Genomic DNA, 23,662 nt, shown 5'->3' on the forward strand with positions numbered 1-23,662 from the left:
CACTCATTTCCAAATGCCCAGCCCCTACAACCACCCCCCCACCACCCCACCCGTGCACCCCCCACCCCCCTCCCCCAACCCCACGCCCCTCACCCCAGCCATTGGTCACCTCACACATCCATCCTTGCAAAACCCTGCCTTCACACCCATGTAGGATGAATTCGTTTCCCAACTGATGTCAAAAATCATCCAGCCAATATTTCCATCTCCACTAATCTTTTTTTTTGAAAAGACTAATGAATGAAAGGGCTCACAGAAAATGAAAACAAGATACAGCTACTTCTCGAGAGTCCCTCACAATTTCCCTCTTGACTTCTGGCAACAGTCGTGTCCCAAAGACTCCTGGAGACTCCAGGCCAAACCTGGAGGGGTCGCAACTGTATTTAACAGCACAGTTTAGTTCCTTTACAGACACATGAATCATATTAAACAGCTGTGTCATGTGGCTTTCCTGTAACGTGCTTCTTGTGCAAATCTCAAAAGTTTTGCTTACGGAAGCTGTCAGTGGATGATGTATTTACAAGACTCGAAGGTTGGGTTTATATTAGGCTCTTTGGGAACCCACATCGGGGCTTCAAGCTGCTTAAACTCAACCAGGACTCTGCTGCCCATATCTTAACTCACATCAAGTCATGTTCACTCATCATCCCAGTGGTCGCTGACCTACATTGGATTCTGGCTTGGCCTGGATTTTTAAAAATATTTTCATGGAATGAGCGCATCACTTGCAAAGCCAACATTTGCTGCTCATCCCTAATTGCCCTTGAGAAGGTGATGATGAGCCACATTCTTGAACTGCTTCAGTCCATCTGGTGTAGGTACACCTACAGTGCTGCTAGGAAGGCAACTGCAGGATTTTGATCCAACAAAAGTGAAGGAATGGCGATATAGTTCCAGGTCAGGTATGTGGTTCGGTGGGGAACTTGCAGGTGGTGGTGTTCATCTGCATCTGTTGCCCTTGTCTTTCTAGGTGGTCAAGGTCCTGGGTTCAGAAGGTGCTGCCAAAAAAGCCTTGGCAAGTTGTTGCAGCTCATCTTGTACACAATGCACACTGCTGCCACTGTGTGTTGGTGGCAGAGGAAGTGAAGGTTTAAGGTGATGGATAGGGTGCCAATTAAGTGGGCTACTTTGCGCTGGATGGTGTCAAATGTTGTTGGAGCTGCATTCACCCAGGTAAATGGAGAGCATTCCATCACACTCCTGACTTGGAATGTTACTTTTTTAAAAATTCACTCATGGGGTATGAGTGTCACTGGCTAGGCCATCATTTGTTACCCATCCATAGTCGTCCTCGAGAAGGTGGTGGTGAGCCACCTTCTTGAACTGCTGCAGTCCATGTGGTGTAGGTACATGCACAGTGATGTTAGGGATGGAGTTACAGGATTTTGACCCAGCGGTTGTGAAGGAACGGTGATATACTTACAAGTCAGGATGTGAGAGGCTTGGAGGGGGACTTGCAGGTGGTGGTGTTCCCATCTATCTGCTGCCCTTGTCCTTCTAGGTGGTAGTGGTCGTAGATTTGGAGGGTTCCTGCAGTGCATCTTGTGGATAGTACACACTGCTGCCACTGTGTATTGGTGGTGGAGGGAGTGAATATTTGTGGATGGGGTGCCAATCAAGCGGGCTGCTTTGCCCTGGATGGTGTTAAGCTTCGAGTGTTGTTGGAGCTGCACTCATCCAGGCAAGGGGAGAGTATTCCATTGCATTCCTGACTTGTGCCTTGTAGACGGTGGACAGGCTTTGGGGAGTCAGGAGTTAAGTTACACGCGCAGAGTTTCTAGCTTCTGACCTGCTCTTACAGCCACAGTATTTATATGGCTAGTCCAGTTAAATTTTTGGTCAATGGTAACCACCAGGATGTTGATAGTGGGGGATTCAATGATGGTAATGCCATTGAATGTCAAGGGGTGATGATTAGATTCTCTCTTGTTGGAGATGGTCATTGCCTGGCAATTGTGTGGCGTGAATGTTACTTGCCAATTATCAAGCCGGATTGTTCTCCAAGTCCTGCATATGGACACAGAATACTTCAGTATCTGAGGAGTCAAAAACAGTACTGAACACTGAAATCATCAGGGGACATTCCCATTTCTGACATTATGATGGAAGGAAGGTCATTGATGAAGCAGCTGAAGGTAATGTCTTAGTTCCAACCATCTTAAGGAACACCTGCAGCGATGTCTGGGGACTGAGATGATTGGCCTCTAACAAACAACTATCTTAATTTGTGCTGGGTATGACATCAACCAATGGAGAGTTTTGTCCCTGATTCTCACCGACTTCAACTTTGCTAGGGCTCCTTGATGCCAGTCAGTCAGTCAAATGCTGTCTTGATGTCAATGGCAGACACTCTCACCTCATCTCTGGAGTTCAGCCCTTTTGTCCATGTTGGACCAAGGCTGTAACAAGGTCAGGAGCTGAGTGGCCCTGGCAGAACCCAAACTGAGCACTAACCAGCAGGTTATTGCTGAGTAAGTGTCGCCTAATAGCATTGTTAACAACACCTTTCATCACTTTGCTGATGGAGAGTAGGCTGATGGGGCAGTAACTGGATGGATTGGATTGGTCCTCCTTTTGTAGACAGGAAGCCCAGCACAACTTTCCACATTGCCAGGCAGATGCTAGTACTGTAACTGCACTGGAACAGCCCACAGCCTTTGCTGTATCCAGTGCCTGCAGCTGTTTCTTGATATCATGTGGAGTGGATTGAATTGGCTGAAGACTGGCATCTGTGATGCTGGGGACCTCCAGAGGAGGCCAAGATGGATCATCCACTCAGCCCTTCTGGCTGAAGATTGTAGCAAATGGTTCAGCCTTGTCTTTTGCACTAATGTGCTGGGCTCCCCCATCATTGAGGATGGGAATATTTGTGGAGCCTCCTCCTCCAGTTAGTTGTTTAATTATTCACCACCATTTACAGCTGGATATGGCAGGACTGCAGAGCTTTGATCTGATTTGTTTGCTGTGGGATCGCTTAGCTCTGCCTATTGCAAATTGGACTATGTGTGCCAAACATCAAAAACAAAGTCGTAGTCACACCAGGCTGACACCTTATTTTTATGTATGCCTAGTGCTGCTCCTGCACAAAGGGTTAATGTGGGGCTGAATACAGTACCACCCCTACAGTGATGTAAGAAGGCACATGACCCAGAGCCTGGGTCAGTCTAGAGATGGGTAAAGACCTACACTGGAGTCAGCTCCATATCTGTACCATCTAATGAAAATATGTACAGTTATGAGTTGTTAATAAAGACTTGCTGTTAATATACTCGAGACTACAAAGTCTACTCCATAGTGTTCAAAATAGGATTCTTCACAGTCCTCATTGAACTCGGGCTGATCTCCTGGCTTGATGGTAATGGTAGAGTGAGGGATATGCCAGCCCATGAGGTTACAGAATACGACTGATAACAATTCTGCTGTTGATGTCCCACAGCATTGGTGCCCAGTTTTGAGCTGCTATAAGTTATGAATTTATCCCATTTAGAACGGTGGTAGTGCTACACAGCATATTGGATGGTATCCCCAGCATGAAGATGGGTCTTAGTCTCCACAAGGACTGTGTGGTGGTCACTCCAGCAATACTATCATTAACAGTTGCTTCTGTGAAAGGTAGATTGGTGAGGGTGAGGTCAAGTACATTTTCCCCTCTTGTTGGTTTCCTCAACCTCAGCCAGAGGCCCAGTCTGGCAGATATGCCCTTCAGGACTTGACCAGCATTGAAGTCTTCCACCAGAGTACATTCTGTGCTCTTGCCATTCTCAGTGCTGCTTCTTCTTCCAAGTGGTGTTCAACATGGAGTACTAATTCATCGGCTGAGGGAGGGTGGTATGTGTTTGACCTGATGCCATGAGACTTCATGGGGTCCGGATTCAATGTTGAGGACCCCCTGGACAAATTCCTCCTCAACTGTATACCACTGTGCTGCCACCTCTGGTGGGTCTGACCTGCTGGTGGGACAGGATATACCCAGGGATGGTGATGGCGGTGTCTGGGACATTGGCTGTAAGATATGATTCAGTGACTATGTCAGATTGTTGCTTGACTAGAGTATGGGACCTCTCTCTTAATTTTGTCACAAGCCCCCAGATGTTAGTAAGGGGGACTTTGCAGGGTTGACTGGGCATGGTGCGATGCTGTCAATTTCTGCATAGGTTGATGCCAGGTGGCCTGTCTGATTTTATTCCTTTTTTTCATTTTTCTGTAGCAGTTTGGTACCACTGAGTGGCTTGCTAGGCCATTTCAGTGAGTAGTTAAGAATCAACATGAGTGTGTAGGTCTGGAGTCACACGTAGGCCAGACCAGGTAAGGACGGCAGATTTCCTTCCCTAAAGATATTAGTAACAAGATGGGTTTTTGTGACAACTCAATAGTTTCATGGTCACCGTTACTGCGGCTAATTTTTAATTCCAAATTAATTAATTTATTCATTCATTTTAAAATTCTAATCCTGGTTTTCAAATCCCTCTATTGGGTTGTCCCTCCCTTTCTGTTTAACTTCCTCCAACTCAGATCACCGCGCTCATTCAAATCTGGTCTGATTTAATTGCCACACCTATGGTGGTCGTGCCTTCAGGTACCTGGACCCCAAGCTCCAGGATTCCCTCTAAACCTCTCTCCTCCTTTAAGACAGTCCTTAAAACCTACCTCTTTGATCAAGCTTTTGGTTATCTTCCCTAATATCTCTTGTGTGGCTCCTGTCAAATTTTCTTTTTGATAATCACTCCTGTGAAAAGTCCTTGGGATGTTTTGTACATTAAAGGCACTTTATAAATGCAAGCTGTTGTTTTATTTTTCCCTGATTTCAAATGCGATTCTAAGAACCGGATTCCACCAATTATATCCTCACAACATGTGCGTGTGATGTCCGAAACCCTACGAGAAACTAGGAGCCAGATTTATTAGTGTAAACACCAGGAGCTAGTTCATAGGTCCTTGGTTCCTGAACTCCTAATTAAATCAAGACAATGGAAAAACAGCTTTTGGGAGTGAATCTCCAATCCATGCTGAGAGCGTATTTCTCAGAATGCACAAGCTGGGATTTTGCATCCTGTACAGAGGGAGTGCTGCAGAGCTTCTGCCTTTTGGATGAGATGTTAAATTGAGGCGTCTGTCTGTTCTCTCAGGCAGATGTACAAGATCCCAAGGCCAATATTTCAAAGGAGAGATGAAGAGTTCTCCCTGGTGCTCTGGCCAACATTTAATCCCTCAAGCAACATCATTAAAATCTGATTTTTCACCACATTGCGATTTGGGGGAGCTTGTGGTGCATAAATTCGCTGCCACATTTCCTACATTATAACAGCAATTATACATCCAATGAAGTGTCTTTTTGAAGAGAATCGATTTGGGACATCCTGAGGTTGTGAAAGGTGCTATTGAAATGAATCTCTTTTCCTTCATTCCTTCTTGCCATAAAAGAGTGTTATGGGGCACACAGCTTCAACTATGTTCTACCCAACCTGCAAGGAATTTGCCAATAGTAAAGGCAATAGATGTTCTGATTTAAGGTATAGCCAATGGGTAAAATCTAAACTTGAGGGTCCCAAAGTATTTCAGAGACACCTGATGTTTTGGTTACTGAATCTTTGTAATGTAGGGCAATGCAACAACCAATTTGTACACAGCAAGATTCCATAAAAAGTAACAGATAAATGGTCTGATAATCTTTTAGTGATAAAAGCAGAAATTGCTGGAAATACCGAGCAGATCGGAAGAGAGCAACAAAGTTAATGCCCCAGGTATATTCTGTTGCAAGCTCATTGACTTGTAATATTGGCCAGCATTTTCCTGGTTGGGCCCAGCATTTTCTTGGTTGGGCCGCGGTCCCGACATTGGGACCATATGCGCGTCCCAACCCCATGCTTGACAGCAACGTGACCATCTGTGCATATTTACAGGTGGTGGCTAATTAAGAGGCTGCCTCTGCCACCCTATTAAGGACAACAGATGGGTTCTTGAGGTGAGAGGCCCAATCAGAGAGTCCGCAGCAATATCCAGCCAGCAGCCCCACCAGGAGAAGTGAGCCCTGCTGAGGCAGAGAGATGAGCACACGGGCATCTCAAATTTGGAGGCGCTCGAGGGCACTTTCTGCAAATTTGAGAAGGAAGAGACTCACAGCTGACTGGGCCATCGGTGTGGAGGGGAAACTTTGCCACAGGACTGACTTTGGCCAGAGCTGTGGTCTTTCATCCTGGCAGCTCCTTCATTAGGGCTGCCTGTTACAGGGAGATAGTCTCTATCTAGAGTTGCCAGGCTCCACACTCAGTGGAGGGGCAAGGGGCACTCCAACAAAAGGAAACTGTCATCGCCTTCAGAAAAGAGTCTCCATGTGGGGCCTTAATTGGTCTAATTGGCTGCCTGTATCTGTGGAGTGAGCTGCTGAATGTGTTCTGAGCTCCCCCTGGGAACCTCACCTGGAGGAGTGACGTGCAACTCTCTAAATTTCCAGGTCCTCTCCCTCCCCCACCACCTCCAAAACCACCTGCGAGGGGCTGGAAAAATTCAGCCTGTTATCTGTCTCTCTCTCTCCACAGATGCTGCCTGACCTGCTGAATGTTTCTAACATTTACTGTCTTTGCTTCAAATCTCCAACATCTCAGCTGAAACATGGCACTTCCAGCAATGCAGCACTCCTTTAGTACTGCACTGGGAGTGTCAGCCTGAGTTATTGGATCTGTTGACTGGAGCTTGAACCCACAATCTTCGAACCCAAGAGGCAGAGTGTGACCTCCTGGACCACGGCTGATCCAAATGACATGAGACTCTCTCTCTCCTGCAATACCATTTTTAATTTGCATAATCTGTGTGAATGCCACTCATATACTTACAGAAAAATGATCCAGCCAGTTAGCAATGGTTTGCACAGTAGCAGCAGGGATGTGACTCCGTACTTCCTCCTTCTCGTGCTCACTTCCCAACATTTCCAAGCCAGTCCGCAAATCTTCCACAAGCTGTAAAATCTGCAGAGACCTCAGATAGGTTGGCGGGATAGGCGAGGCGATATCAAAGATTCCATTTGAATATTCTGCTGCAGCCTTGGAACCTACCGGAGCAAAGCAAACAAAAAACCTTTACATTTGAAAATGAATCATTAGTTACCCTTTCAAATTATAAGGCAAAACACACAGCTTATTGGAGAGGACACAGAAGGTCGGGACTTTTAAAAGCGATTATTCATTTTCAGGATGTGGGATATTATCCATCCCTAGTTATCCCTTTCAGAAGGTAATGGTGAGCCACCTTCTCGAAACGTTGCAGTCCATGTGGTGAAACTGATCCCACATTGCTCTTAGACAGAGTGTTCTAGGATTTTTGACCCATTGACTTCATTCGGGATGGTATGTGACTTGGAGGGAAATCTGGGAGGTGGTGATTATAGTATAAGAGTCTGGCATAGAAAGGGTTAATGTGGGATTGGGAACAGCACCGCCTACACTGTGATGTAAAGGATTACATGACCAGAGTCTAGAGGGCAGTCTTGTGCTGGACAGAGATGTGGATACAGGCAAACATAGACAGCTCCAAGCTTAGGCCTTATAACTATACACATATTTATAGTATAAGCAGTTAATAAACACTTACTGTTAACTATACAATACTTAGAACCTCTTCATGAGACCTACCAAACTACGCACAATATCTTACAGCAGTGATGGGTTTGTGGTAATTGTGAACAGGCTTTTAATTCACCGTGAACCATTTAGGACTGAGAGGAGGAGAACATTCTCAACACCAGGGGGCTTGTGAATCTTAGGAATTCTCTACGCCAGAGAGCTGGGGGGTATTCACTCATTGAGGATATGCAAGACTGGGATCGATAGATTTTTGGGTATTAAGGAAATGAAGGGATACGCGGAGTGGGTAGAGAAGAAGGTCGAGGTACATGATGAACCTTGCGATGGTGAAGCAGGCGCAAAGGGCCAAATGACCTACTTCTGCTCCTATTTTTATGTTCTTAAACCGTGATGTGTACACTGCTTAAGATGCCTTACGGAAAGCTTCACAAAGGTTGGCACAGATGAGTGAGACAATTCAGTGAGGACATGGGGAAATGGATCAGTACATCTGAAGGTCTCTGAAGGAATGTGCTGACAGGTTTCAGTAGAAAACTGATCCCTCAACCCTGTCCCTCGTGGAAAGGATCGGTTTCCCACATTGCAAAAACCAGATGGAAATGATAAAATTCCCTATCTGATTGATTTGAAGAATGTTTAATTTGATTTATTAGGAATAGGAGGCAGCTATTCAGCCCCTCCAACCTAGCCTGCCACTCTCCTAGATCATCAACACTGTGATGAAACCTAAACTCACCTCTGTAGGTTGGGAACTCCAGTTCCGCGCATGTGCCGGCTGGGAAATGGCCGCACGTGCACAGTTCGGTTTTTTTCCTGTTCTTCTGGCCGGGGACCAGCCCCACGTGCCTGTCCAGCAGAGGAAAAACGGAACTGCGCAAAAAACAGGTCAGATGACCCGATACAGAGCATCATTATCTTCTAGGTGTCCCAGGTAGCAGGACAGGAAGGAAGCCCCAAAACCAGGGAGGAGGAAAGGGAAAGGTCCCAAAAGGTAAGGGACGAAGATCGGGGACAGGAATAGGGCCCATTAAATGAAGTTAAAGAAAGGAGCAGAGTAACAGGCTCCAAATTCAAGAAAAATTGCAAGGAGCAGACTTTAAGTGACGTGGGCACGAGAGGGGTCCTGAAGATCCGAGAAGGCAGCTGCAGGTTGGTGACTCCAACCGGCCGTTGGGGCAGAGGTTGGCACACCCTCTGCTTGGCACAGCCGAAAATCTGAAACTGTGCTTTGAAGGTGAAGCTCGAGTGTACTCGGGGATCCAGGGGAAAAGGAATCTCGGAAGGTGAAACTGAAACCATACAAGGTGGGTCGTTGTTGAAGCTGTCCGAGTGGGAGCGACTTTTGGGCAGAATTCCAAGTTGAGATCTTCAAATGTGGAGACTGGAAACCCCTCGTGAGAACGAGGAGGTTTCAGTGGGATAAACTTCTGGGTGGGTTGTTGAGAAGCCCATGGAATTGGGTATGATTGCATGTCATCCATTGTGTAGTGTGGCATGACTGCCACAGTTCGCCTGTTACTTCGCGTGTACTTATCCTAAATGTTAGAGTATGAGGTATATGATACATATTATAAATTGTTTTCTCTTTCTGAACTTGTATAGTAACATTTATTTTTGCTTGTTCAAAACCCGTGGAATCTTATGGCCTTTATTCGACTTTAATCAAAACGTTATTGGTCCCTAACCGGATCTTCCCCCAACGTCCAGGGTCTGGCCAAGGATCGTAACAACAAAGAAATGAAAGAAAAAACATACAATGTGGCAAAGGTTAGTGGTAAGCCAGAGGATTGGGAAAGTTTTAAAAACCAACAGATGACGACCAAAAAAATAATAAAGAGGGAGAAAATAAACTTTTGAGGGTAAACTAGCAAGTAATATAAAAACAGACAGTAAGTGCTTCTTTAAATATAAAAAAAGGAAGAGAGGGGCCAAAGTCAATACAGGCCCCTTAGAGAATGAGGTTGGGGAAATAATAATGAGGAACCAGGAAATGGCAGAGGAGTTGAATAAATACTTTGCTTCAGTCTTCACAGTAGAAGACACTAATAGCATATCAAAAGTACTAAATAATCATGGGGAAAAAGCAGGGGGGGAAATAAATACAATAACTATCACTAGAGAAAAAGTACTAGGGAAACAAATGGAGCTAAAGGCCGATAAGTCACCTGGGCCTAATGGTTTGCATCCTAGAATATTAAAGGAAATAGCTGCAGAGATAGTGGATGCACTAATCTTCCAAGAATCCTTAGATTCTGGAAAAGTCCCAGAGGATTGGAAAATTGCCAATGTAACACCCTTATTCAAAAAGGGAAGGAGACAAAAAACAGGTAACTATAGGCCAGTTAGCTTAACATCTATCATTGGGAAAATGTTGGAGTCTATTATAAAGGCTGTAATAGCAGAGCATTTAGAAATACATAATACAATCAAGCAGAGTCAGCATAGCTTCATGAAGAGAAAATCATGCTTGACAAATTTATTAGAATTCTTTGAGGAGGTAACAAGCAGGATAGATAAAGGGGAACCAGTAGATGTAATATATTTGGATTTCCAAAAGGCATTCAGTAAGGTACCACGCATAAGGCTACTTAATACGATAAGAGCCCATGGTGTTGGGGGTAGTATATTAGCATGGAGAGAGGACTGGCTAATAGAAGACAGAGTTGGGATATGGGGGGAGGGGGGGCATTTTCAGGGTGGCAACTTGTAACTAGTGGAGTGCCACAGGGATCAGTGCTGGGGCTACAATTATTTACAATATATATTAATGACTTGGATGAGGGGAGTGAATGTACTATCACCAAGTTTGCAGATGACACGAAAATAGGTGGGAAGGCAAGTGGTGTGGCTGACACAGAGAGTCCACAGAGGGATATAGACAGGTTAAGTGAGTGGCCAAAAACTTGGCAGATGGAATGTAATGTGGGAAAGTGTGAGGTTATGCACTTCCTAAGAAGAATAGAGGAGCTGAATATTACTTAAATGGAGAAAGACTGAAGAAAGCTGCAGCACAGAGGGATTTGTGGGTCCTTGTGCATGAATCCCAAAAAGCTAGCATACAAGTTCAACAGGTAATAGGGAAGGCAAATGGAATGTTGGCCTTTATTTTAAAGGAAATGGAGTATAAAAGTATGGAAATCTTGCTAAAACTATACAAGGCACTCGTCAGACCACGCCCAGAATACTGTGAACAGTTTTGGTCCCCTTATCTAAAGGGAGATATACTGGCATTGGAGGCAGTCCAGAAAGGGTTCACTAGGTTGATCCCAGGGATGGAGGGATTTTCTTATGAGGAAAGGTTGAGTAGGTTGGGCCTGTAATCATTGGAGTTTAGAAGAATGAGAGGCGATCTTATTGAAACATAAGGTTCTTAGGGGGCTTGACAGGGTAGATGCTGAGAGGCTGTTTCCCTTTGTGGCAGAGTCCAGGACCAGAAGGCATAATCTCAGAGTAAGGGGTCGCCCATTTAAAACAGAGATGAGGAGGAATTTTCTCTGAGGGTAGTAATCTGTGGAATTCTTTACCATGGAGGGCTGTAGAGGCTGGGTCATTAAGTATATTCAAGGCTGTGATAGACAGATTTTTAATCAGTAAGGGAATTAAGGGTTATGGGGAAAAGGCAGGAAAGTGGAGTTGAGGATTATCAGATCAGCAATGGTCTCATTGAATGGCAGAGCAGACTCGATGAGCCGAATGGCCTACCTCTGCTCCTATGTCTTATGGTCTTACGGTCTAACAACACCTCAAGTAGATTCACATGCTTCAGCTCTGTATCCCTTGATATCTTTTTCCCAACACAAATCTAGCGATCTTAGTCTTGAAATCTCCAGTTGACCGCCCCCCCCACCACACCCACACCATCCACAGGCTTTTGGAAGGAGAGAATTCTAGATTTCCACTATACTTTGTGTGGAAAAAGTCATTTTTGGTTTCATTCCTGAACTGCCTGGTTCTTATAAGGTTATGTTCCTTAGTTCTTCTCTCAATCCATCTTATTGATTCCTTTATCATTTTATACCCCTCAATCATCCAAACTCAAAGGAACACAAAACAAAAAAAGAATTACCTGGAAAAACTCAGCAGGTCTGGCAGCAGCGGCGGAGAAGAAAAGAGTTGAAGTTTCGAGTCCTCATGACCCTTCAACAGAACCAAAGGAACACAAGCCTAGTTTATACAACCTTCCTGAGGTGCAGCTTCCCAGAACTGAACAAAGTGTCATGGGGCTGTTAAACTATAACCTTTCCTCATCTCACCCTCTCAACATGCACTTCTATTTATTTCTCCCTCATGTGCTCATCCTAAATACAACAACGCTATTCGCCTCAACCACTCCTTGTGGTAGCAAGTTCCACATCCTCACCTTGAAAAGCCAGTAGGAACAGAACACTTAAAGAAAACACCCAAGTGAAAACCATTTAACTTCAAAGTTCAAATTGTTACGTTTTTCTTCTGCTTGACGTAAATGTACCAATTATTCACAATTGTTGAAACAATAATGTGGGCTCTTTGTTTGAAGATACGACTATTTACTAATAATGTTCGTTGGGGGATTGTGAGGCACATGTCTGACCTCAACCACTGATGCTTCAGACTGCTTGCAAGTCATGGGGCTTCTGTCTCGAGGTGTCCAAGTGATTGCCAGTAGTTTAAGATATGCACTTTAAAAGGTGCATGCACATCACGTCACAACAGAAATTATCAAGAATACAGCAATATTAAGAGGGTAAAAAAAAGAGACAGATCAGTATTTCCATGGCACTTTTCATGACTTCATGACATCTTAAAGAGCTTTACAGCTAATGAAATACTTTGATATTGTAGTGTAGGAAACACAGAAGCCAATGTGAGCACCATCGTGTCTGCTGCCAATGTAAGATGGCCACGCGAGATGGTCGCCAATACCCTTCCAAACATATGCAGAAAAACAATGATGTCATTTGTAGGACAGTGCCAGCAAAAATCCGACGATGATCTCTATCCCCGCAATCTTTAAATTGTTCCTCTTTTATTTCCCACAGCAGGTGCTTGTAATGTTCAAGCAATTTTGTTAAATGTTTCATTTATTTTAAAGTAATCATTGGCTCTGCGCTCTCCAGGGACTGGAGGTTAAAGGATGTGAGTTTAAGAGTTGTATTTATTTTCCCAGTGCTGTTAATGCCGGGTAGTTCTACAGGCTATTCGTATAAGTAAAAGACAATACAGTACTGAGTTTTCAGTTTGGTGAAACATGTTCGTGTTCAGTTGGCGTTGTGCTAACATGGGCTGTTTACATTGCGAGGCTTAACATAAGGATTCAGTGCTCTCTGGTGATCCCAATCCAGTGTGACATTGTAGTCAGCATGGGATGGCCATGCTACACATTCACCCTGGTGCTGAATGGATGGAGGGAAAGCATGCAGGAGAAGGTGAGACTTTAATAACTGTTTGATAAGCATCTCTGCTCCTGGCCACTGCCTACTCCGTCACTCGAAATGATGTCACAGAGTAAAAGAGCAAACTGTGCACTGACAGCATTGGCAGCAAATGCAGCCTTTGAGCACAGTAAGGTCCAACAAACATATAATAATGACAGTAATCTGTTTTAGTAATGGTGCTAGAGGCAGCAATATTAGACAGGACACTAGGGAGGACTCACATGTTCTTCGAAATAGTGCCATGAAATCTTCAGTGCTGACCCTCTGACAATGCGGCACTCCCTCAGTGCTGACCCTCTGACAATGCGGCACTCCCTCAGTGCTGACCCTCTGACAATGCGGCACTCCCTCAGTGCTGACCCTCTGACAATGCGGCACTCCCTCAGTGCTGACCCTCTGACAATGCGGCACTCCCTCAGTGCTGACCCTCTGACAATGTGGCACCCCCCTCAGCAATGACCCTCTGACAGTGCAGCACCCCCCTCAGTAGTGACCCTCTGACAGTGCAGCACCCCCCTCAGTAGTGACCCTCTGACAGTGCAGCACTCCCTTAGTACTGCATTAAGTTTCTCAGCTTAGACCTCTGCGCTCCAATGTCTGGAGGGAGGCACTTGAATCCATATCCTTGAGGTGAGAATGCCACCCACTGAGCTATGGCTGAAGACAAATCTTAAAATTTAAGTAGTGAGGGAATAGGAGAGAAAAAGAAAAACAGATGAAAGCAAGTTTCTTCTGAAGTTGTTGCAGTTTAGTAATTCTGGGTTTATGGTGACAATGTTCATCATTGATGTAGCAATGGGTATTTTTTTTTAAATAGTTTGTATAACAGAAAATGAACTGGCAACTGAAAACTGTCTAGGTTTTGATGATGGTTTTTTTTTTGGATAATTACATCAGGATTAAAAACAAACTTGAAATGGATGCAATAATTACATTAAATATGCAATTAAATCCAGGATTAAAATGTTTAATCTTGAGATTAATAATGATTATTTATTTTAATTGCTTGACAGCCCTAATTTATTTCTATATCTACATTTCTATAAATAGACATAACTACATGATGTGTGTATTTAGTATGTAAAATACATATACACAAACAGGGCCAGGGCTCAAGAGTGAGAGCGAGCGTGAGAGCGAATGCCAGACAGAGAGCACCAGACAGAGAGAAAAAGAGAGAGACACAAAAAAACTGACACACCCCCACACACAGCCAGAAAGGGAGAGACAGAGGCAGAGAGGCAGTCACACACACACACACAAACAGAGACAGAGAGACAAAGAAAGACATGCAGATAAATCAGATGGGCTTTTTGTAGGCATCAAAATACAAGTGCTTGAGATGCAATTTGACATGATTCACAGAGAGTTTATTCTCTGTGTGATTGGGGGCTGTTATTAGTGACTTGTAGGGACTGCAGGGATATCCCGAGACACTAAGTCAGGTCCATACCGACCAATCACTGGTACACATGGGGCGGGTTCAAGTTCTGTTGAAGGGTCATGAGGACTCGAAACGTCAGCTCTTGTCTTCTCCACCGATGCTGCCAGACCTGCTGAGTTTTTCCAGGTAATTCTGTTTTTGTACTGGTACACATGGGCTGTCTCACAGCCCTGCACACAGGCTGATCTGAGAGCCACACAGCACCTGGTCCCCATGCCAACAATACACAATTTAGCACTGGGAGGGCTTGAAACCATCACGCTGCTAGTTTCCATATCAGAGAGTTGATCTCTCTTGGCTCTCTCTACATAAGGTAATGACATTGAATTACAGAGAATTTACAACACAAATAGACCAGTCAGCCCAACTGATGGGCAAATCAGTGGCTTCCCTTAAATGACTTCTCAGGACAGAAGTGGCAACAACTCCATTTACATAGCACCTTCAACACAGTAAATTCTCCCTAGCAGTTTCACAGCAGCAATTACCAGACAAAATTTGACATGGAGCTATATAAAGAGTCATTAGGAAAGATGACTCTAAGCTTGGTCAAACAAAGACGTCTATAGCAGAGTACAGCACAAAAGGTTGCTATTTGACTCATTGAGTCTGTGTCAGCTCTTCCGAAGAGTAAAAGCAAAATACTGCAGATGCTGGAAAACTGAAACAAAAACAAAAAATAGCTGGAAAAACTCAGCAGATCTGATGGCATCAGCGGAGAGGAATACAGTTAACGTTTCGAGTCCGTATGAGTCAAAATAGGGAGTGACAAGGTATTGGAGGTGTTGGCAGGCTTAAAAGTGGACAAATCTCCAGGTCCGGATGATTTGTGTCCCAGGCTGCTGAGGGAGGCAAGGGAGGAGATCGCAGGGGCTCTGACCCAAATTTTTATTTCCTCTCTGGCCACGAGGGAGGTGCCAGAGGACTGGAGAACAGCTATTGTGGTTCCGCTATTTAAGAAGGGTTGTAGAGATAAGTCAGGGAATTACAGGCCGGTGAGTCTCATGTCAGTGGTAGGGAAACTATTGGAGAAAATTCTAAAGGAGAGTATCTATCTCCACTTGGAGAGGTAAGGTTTGATCAGGGATAGTCAGCATGGCTTTGTCAGAGGGAGGTCAAGACTAACAAATTTGATTGAATTTTTTGAGGAGGTAACCAGGTGTGTAGATGAGGGTAGTGCAGTTGATGTAGTTTATATGGATTTCAGCAAAGCCTTTGACAAGGTCTCACATGGGAGACTTATAAAGAAGGCAAAGGCACATGGGATACAGGGTAATTTGATAAGGTGGATTCAAAATTGGCTTAGTTGTAGGAGGCAGAGGGTGATGACAGAAGGATGCATTAGTGACTGGAAGCCAGTGTCCAGTGGCGTACCATAGGGATCTGTGCTGGGTCCCCTATTATTTGTCATTTATATAAACGACATAGATGATTATGTGGGGGGTAGGATTAGTAAATTTGCGGATGACACAAAGATTAGCCGGGTGGTTAACAGTGAGGTTGAGTGTCTTGGGCTACAGGAAGATATAGACGGGATGGTCAAATGGGCAGATAAGTGGCAGATGGAATTTAACCCTGAAAAGTGTGAGGTGAAACACTTTGGAAGGAGTAATTTGACAAGGAAGTATTCAATGAACGGCATGGCACTAGGAAGTTCTGAGGAACAAAGGGACCTTGACGTGTATGTCCATAGATCTCTGAAGGCGGAGGGGCATGTTAGTGTGGTGGTGAAAAGGCATATGGGACACTTGCCTTTATCAGTCGAGGCATAGATTACAAAAGTAAGGAGATCATGTTGGAGTTGTATAGAACCTTGGTGAGGCCACAGCTGGAGTACTGTGTGCAGTTCTGGTCGCCACATTATAGGAAGGATGTGATTGCACTGGAGGGGGTGCAGAGGAGATTCACCAGGGTGTTGCCTGGGGTGAAACATTTAAGTTATGAAGAGAGGTTGGATAGACTTGGGTTGTTTTTGTTGGAGCAGTGAAGACTGAAGGGCGACCTGATCGAGGTGTACAAGATTATGAGGGGCATGGACAGGGTGGATAGGGAGCAGCTGTTCCCCTTGGTTGAAGGGTCAGTCACAAGGGGGCATAAGTTCAAGGTGAGGGGCAGGAGGTTTAGGGGGGATGTGAGGAAAAACTTTTTTACCCAGGGGGTGGTGACGGTCTGGAATGCGCTGCCTGGAGGGTGGTGGAGGCGGGTTGCCTCACATCCTTTAAAAAGTACTTGGCACATCACAACATTCAAGGCTATGGGCCAAGTGCTGGTAAATGGGATTAGGTAGGTAGGTCAGGTGTTTCTCACGTGTCGGTGCAGACTCAATGGGCTGAAGGGCCTCTTCTGCACTCTGATTCTGTGACTCTTCAGTCCCAAGACCTCTCCTTTCCTGATATCCCCACAATTCTTCTTTCTTCCTTCAAGTATTTATTCAATTTGCTTTAGTCACCTCAGGCTATTATGTCACTCACCGTATATCTGTGCCCTCTGATTAACTACCAACCGACCCTTCAGCCATTGGAAACAGTTTCTCCTTATTTACTCCATTTAAACTCTTCATGATTTTAAACACATCAGTCAGATCTCTTGTTAGCCTCCTCTCTCTAGGAGGAGTGTGTTTTGCATCATTGTGGGCACTAACATGGACAGTTGTGTGGCACCTTGTTTGTAACTTGGGCAGATTGATCCACAGAAGAATAACTAGAAGCACGTTTGCAATAAACTAGATCTATAGCATCATCAATGGCTGCCGACACACAGATAGAAGCTTTCCACTCCATCAAATCACAATGTTCATCTTACATGCTTAAATAAACACTTAAAATGACAAATAGCAGTGGTAAAATTCAACAGGCAATACAAAATGGATGGAGGGGTGGGAGGTGTGGTGGTGAATAAAGAGAATTTGGTACAACTAAACACACTTCATTTATAGACGTTCAGTATGCAGATTATCCTTATAATGCCCTGCAGAAAGGAGCTGTAATACACTAAAGATGACTATTTTAGTTAAAAGCACCTTCGATCCCAACATTGTTCAAAGTGACAGATAGGTTAATAAGTCAGAGCGTGGGCACAGATCCATCCTGACTCATCTCAAGTTACTGGCTCATTACAATGCAATAAATCCAATCGGGAATTCAGGAGAAACTTCTTTATCCAGACAGTGGTGAGAATGTGGAACTCACTAGCCCAGGGAGTAATTGAGATGAATAGCACCAATGCATTCAAGGGAAAGCTGGATAAGTACGTGGCTTAGGAAGGAATAGTAGGATATACTGATGGGGAGGCATGTGGAGCACAAACACTTGACATGGGCAAGTTGGGCCAAATGGCCTCTTTCTGTGCTGCACATTTTATGTAACAGTCTGCATTTACCATAAAAGCAAGAGTTGCTTCCAAATAACCAGTCGAAAGGTTTACACAAAGTAGAATATTTTGAATGGACAGAGGAGAGAATAAGGAGAGGAACTGGGGCAGTTCGGAGAGGAAAACAAAGACATCAATACAAACATAGTAGAAGAAAGGGGAGGGGCGGTGGGGTAGGGGTGGGGACAGTGAAAGAAGAGAAAAAAATTGTAGTGTGGGAGATGAAGAGCGGGGAGGAGCAAAAGAGAGTTGGGAAAATAGCATAGAGGCCTGTGAGGCATCGTAGGCCAGTGAGGAGGTGCTGCCAAGTAAACGGGACTTCCCAAAAGTCAAGAAGTGCATTTGAACAGGTTGCGGCTGGGTTGAAAGTGACTCCAGTCAGAGTTCAGTTCAGGAGATGAAGACCGAATAGGTGGAAGTTAGCAGGAGGTTTGTTTGAGGATGCTAACATTCATGTCTGGACAACCCAAATACAGCAACAACTTAACACTTTTATCGCATCTTTCATTGCGAAAGATGCTTCACACGTTGCGACAGATGGAGTTTGTCCAGTTCCTCACTCCTCCAACAAACTGCACCAACTGGAGTGCACTGTCACATCTCCAGCCCCTCTCAATATCATCTCTTTCCTTTTCGAGTCTCTGTCATTCAGTCACCTTTATGACATACTTGTCCTAGCCAGCTGTGGATGGCACACTCACCTCTGAGTCAGGAGGTCATGGGTTCAAGTTTAGCTTCAGGGAACTGAGTGCAAAATCTGGGCTGACATGCCTAGTGCAATACTGAGGGACTGCCACTCTGTCAGAGATGCTGTCTCTTGGGTGAGACACTAAACCGAGGCCCCATGGACATTATTCTGAAGAACAGCAAGCGAGTTTTCCCCGGTGACTTGGCCAATGTTTATCCTTCAATCAACAGATGATCTGGTCATTATTACGTCACTGTTTGTGGGAACTTGCTGTGTATAAACTGGTTGCTGCATTTCTGACATAACAACAGTTAGTTAGCACTTCAAAATTACTTCATGGACTGTAAAGCGTTTTAATACGTCCTGAGTTCATGGGCTCAGTTATTGAGTCATTTACGCCATTTAGCGCATTGAGTCCATGCTGGCTCTCTGTAGAGCAATCCAATCCTGCTCCATCCCTGTAACCCTGCAAGTTTATTTCCCTCAAGTACCCATCCAATTTCCTTTTGAAATCATGGATCGCCTCTGCTTCCATTACACTCATAGGCAGTGAGTTCCAAGTCATTACACTCCCTGTGTAACAAAAAAGTTCTTCCTCGCAGCCCACCTGCAACACTTATCCAAAACATTAAATGTCTACAACAAAAACAAAAACAGAATTACCTGGAAAAACTCAGCAAGTCTGGCAGCATCGGTGGAGAAGCTGCCAGACTTGCTGAGTTTTTCCAGGTAATTCTGTTTTTGTTTTGGATTTCCAGCATCCGCAGTAGTTTTTTGTTTTTATCTCTGTGATTAAATGTCTACTAGTTGTCTACTATATCTAAACTCATACATTCGGGCACCTATTAAATAAATCTCTTTTCAGCCTCCTTTATTCCAACGAGAACAACTCCAGCTTCTTAAGCCTAACCTTGTAGCTAAAATCCCTCATTCCTGGAGGGTCATGAAAGGTGCGATAGAAATGAGAGTTCTTTCTTTCTGCTGAATTACCAAAACGGTAATTATTGAACATGTCCACTTGGTGTCACTCCTGTGCATGGAAGTGTGGTACAGACAGCTTCCTGCCAGTTGGAATTAGATTACTGAAACATTTGTCTCGTGATTGTTAACACAAATTCCCATTTCAGAACAGACGCAGGCTGCCCAGGAGATCCATGGTGAACCAGTCAGATGGCAGCTAAACGGCATCAATAATTCATCATTTATCCCGTGATGCCGAAACTCCTGACCTTCATAAGCAAGAGCTTTCAGGCCGCGATTATAACTAAATGTCACACAATGTGGCTCAGCGGTGAACCTACTTAGAGACTGTAATAGCAAAGCCATTCTACATTTCATTCTGACCTCTCTCAAACATTCAACATTGTGATACTGAACATAACAAAGAAAGCAAAGCATAGAATCTTACAGCACCTAAGGAGGCCTTTCGGTTCATCGTGCTTGTGCCAGCTCTTTGAAAGAGCATTCCAATAGTCCCACTCCCCCGTTCCTGCCCAATATCCTTGCACGTGTTTCCATTTCAAGTATTGATCCAATTCCCTTTTGAAAGTTACAACTGAATCTGCCTCCACGGCCTTTTGCAATACAATCCGGATCACAGCAATTCACTGTACACAAACACACTTTTCCCTCATCTCCCCTCTTTTCTTTTGCCAATTCCCTAAATCCATCTTCCTTCTGAAACTGTTCTTGTTCAAAAGCTTCAAGATTTTGAATACCTCTATTCCGTTCGCCCCTTAACTTTCTCTGCTCTAAGGAGAACAACCCCCAGGTTCACCAGTCTCTCCACACAACTGAAATGCCTCCGTCCTTGGTACCATTCTGGTAAACATCCTCTGCACCCTCTCTAAGATCTTGACATCCTTCCCAAAATGCAGTGCCCAGAATTGGACACAATATTCTAGCTGAAGTCTAACCAAGGACTTATAAAATGTTTACCAGAAATTTCTTGCCTATTAACAAAGCCAGGATTCAGCACTTCAGTGATGTTATTTGTTTTTTTAACATCATGTGGTCAACTAAGTACAACCTTGATGTATGGAAAAGTATGTATTTTTTAAAATTATTGGCTTTTCAGCAAAGCAAAAATGAGTTTATTTATAGCACAGAATGAGGCCATTAAGCCCATCACGTTTGTGCTGGCTCTGTAAAAACAATCCATAACGAATCCCCTATTTCTCCGGAGCCCTGCCTCTTCCTCTATTCATTGAATTTTCCATTTAGTTTTCCAATGGCATCTGTCACGACTGCTCTCAGTGCCAATGCATTCCATGCTCAAATGTTTTCTTTGTTAACACTCCTGTGAATCGCCCAGGGTTGTTTACTCTTATAGGCATTACAAGTTGTTTTGGCTCCAGCAACAGTCCACATGTAGAGTTAGATTTTCCCTAACCTTTCTCCTCACTCATGATAAGTTTAAATTTAGAACTGAATCCTCAAGGCTGACCATGACTGCCCTGAAACCTCCATCTCTCTCTGTCTCTTCAACACACCACGAGCAGCTGACCCCTCGGCACCAAGCTCTGGAATCCCTCTCTAAAACTCTTATACCTTTCTTCAAGATCCCTTAAAACTCATCTCTTTGACCAACCTTCTAATTTTTCCAGCCGAAGTACATTTCCCCCTTTAGCTGGGCATCCGTTTTAATTTGATTCGGACTCTCCAAAGAGGCTTCGGCTAATTTTTGCCATTAGAGTATGCTTATGAATAGAAGATTGTTGCTGCTGCTGCTCTAGTCACTGCTGCTGGCACTCCCAGACTCAGACAGAGGGAAAGAAAGTCCTGTGACAATGCCAAGAGTTCACAGTACAAGGTGGTTCCACTGATGCTACTGTTTATGGAAATGTTTCAAAAAAGAGGCACTTTGCAATCTATCCATTACAGGACCTAATCCACCTCATCTCAATAGTCCAGTCACCCCTCCCAAAAGTGCAGCCTCAGGTCACTAGATCACTTTCAGCTGGATCAACCACCCTTCTATTTTAAACGGCTCGAGTGTCAATTCTTCCCCACCATCTCCTTCCCACCCTACGATCAATCATCATTAGAACACACTTTCGCACATGCTGAAAGGAATTGTTGGAATGTAGAATGCTTCAGCACCATCATGAGACCCTCGCTGACCTAGGTGAAAGGAATCTTTACAACGCCTCTGGTCTAAGGTTACAAGCCTTGCGTGGAAATGAAAGGTTGCAGTACTCTTGTTTAATTGCGTTGCAATAGAAATGGTCTCTTCAGGGGCTTGGCCCCAAGTCTTACATCTCCCTGTTGAAGGGAAAGGTCCAGGGCCTGTGTGTCATGGCCCACTGGGTGAAAATGAAACCTTTCTCATTGACCTTATTGCTCACTCCATCTTCTGCATGTTTAACGTTGCTAGCTTTTTTGCAAGTATATTGACCAAATTCAGGATGCAAGAGCTCAAACAATTATCCCAAAACAACCAGCGCACAGTGGACGCAGTGTGCGCCACCTACAAGATGCACAGGAACAAAGTTCCTTTGACAGCATCTTCCAAATCCGCAGTTGTATCACCCACACAAACAAAGGGTAGCGGGCACAGGGGGCACCACCAGCTCCAAGCTTCAAGGTTTAGTTTCCAAAGTTATATCCAATTCTGTCCTGGATATACTCAATGACTGTGCATCCAGAGCTCTCTGAGGTACAGAATTCCCAACATTCACAACCCTCCGAGTGAAGAAATTTCTCGTGTAATCCCCAAATCCAATTCATTTTAGAAACTACTTTCTACATGTGGCGCGAATGTCGAATTTGCTACAGTTGAGACAAATAGTATAGGTACATTCAAGGTGAAATGAAGTATGAGAGAGAGAGACAGACAGACAGAGAGAGAGGAGGGGTGGGTGGGCAAGGGGGCGGGGGAAAAGCGGGGGTGGGGGGGGAAGCGAGATGGATAGGGATGGGAAGAAGCTCGTGAGGTGAATAAACACCAGCACAAAGCAGATAGGCAGAATGGCCTGTTTCTGTGCTGTAAATACTTTCTAATCATCTTAAACACTCAATTAGATCACTTCTCAATCTTCTATATCTAAGAGACTACAAGCCTAGTTTGTGTGACCTGCCCTCATATCTTAACCACTTTTATCCAGCTATTGTATTGGTGGCTGTGTGCTGGTTCCTTTTGCCCCACCACTGATATCTACATCTAAAAATCTGGAATCAAAAGTCTATTGATGGCCATGAAACCACTGTCAATTTTTGTAAAAACCTATCTGGTTCACTAATGTCCTTTAGGGAAGGAAATCTGTCGTCCTTATCTGGTCTGGCCTGCATGTGACTTCAGACCCACATTACGGCAATTAGAGATGGGTGATAAATGCTGGCCTAGTCAGCGATGCCCACATCCCATGAATGAATAAAGAAGTAATTTCGGTCCAATTGTCTTGAATCTCCTACGTGAACTAAACCACTTCTCTTCATTGAAGACTTTCCCTAGAACTTACCTTTTTGACTAAGTTTTGTACTCCCCTCCTAAGCAGTACATCACCTCACCCTGATTGTTCGGCTCACAGTTGCTTATTTTTCCACTCAGACAACAGTGATACATAGAAACATAGAAAATAGGAGCAGGTACATTATTCTCCTGAAAATGATCTCCTCAGGGGCCTGAGGAAGCCAGTCAGTTATACATGATGGGCAACGAATGCTGGCCTCGTCAGCACCGCCCACATCACGTGAATGAGTGAAAAGTATGAGGCACTATAAAATGTAACGGATTTGTTGTCATCCATTTGAAGCCTGGAAGGTCTTGCAATGGGTGCAGAAGAGAACCAACAACGAAAGAATGACACACTAGGAGAGAACAAGAGTCAGGGAAACTTTGGTGGTGCTGAAAAAGCTTCAGAGGATCAGCAAAGATGGCCCAGCGAGAAAATAAAGATAAAAGCGTAGATCAGCGTCAAGAGGCTTAGCCTCTAGCACAAAGATAAAGCATTAGGACTTGCTGTGCTTAAGCTGGATCAGGAGATTTCGGCCATGAAGGTCAATCAGAAATCAAAGGAGAAACCAGCACAATGACGTGATTGATCATACCGAGGGGCAGCCAGGAATGAAAAACATGCGCATGGGTTTCTGGAAGAGTCGTGATGCAGTAGAGATTACTGCACTCAATGAGTTTACTGTTCCTACACAGCTAATTTGACCCAACAAGGTC

At 44.4% G+C, this 23,662-nt stretch overlaps 1 protein-coding gene across 4 annotated transcripts in view; it reads right to left on the reverse strand.

Moving 5' to 3' along the window:
* ppfibp2b (PPFIA binding protein 2b) overlaps positions 1 to 23,662 on the reverse strand; it is a 254,599-nt gene that overhangs the window by 138,118 nt on the left and 92,819 nt on the right. For all 4 annotated transcript variants that reach the window (XM_078549397.1, XM_078549395.1, XM_078549396.1 and 1 more), the window contains one exon: positions 6,831 to 7,045. In XM_078549397.1, coding sequence (XP_078405523.1) covers positions 6,831 to 7,045 — 215 coding nt within the window. The remainder of the gene's footprint in view (positions 1 to 6,830; positions 7,046 to 23,662) is intronic.

The sequence above is a fragment of the Cetorhinus maximus genome, chromosome 9 (assembly GCF_964194155.1).
Source record: "Cetorhinus maximus chromosome 9, sCetMax3.hap1.1, whole genome shotgun sequence".
Classification (NCBI taxonomy): Eukaryota; Metazoa; Chordata; class Chondrichthyes; order Lamniformes; family Cetorhinidae; genus Cetorhinus; species Cetorhinus maximus.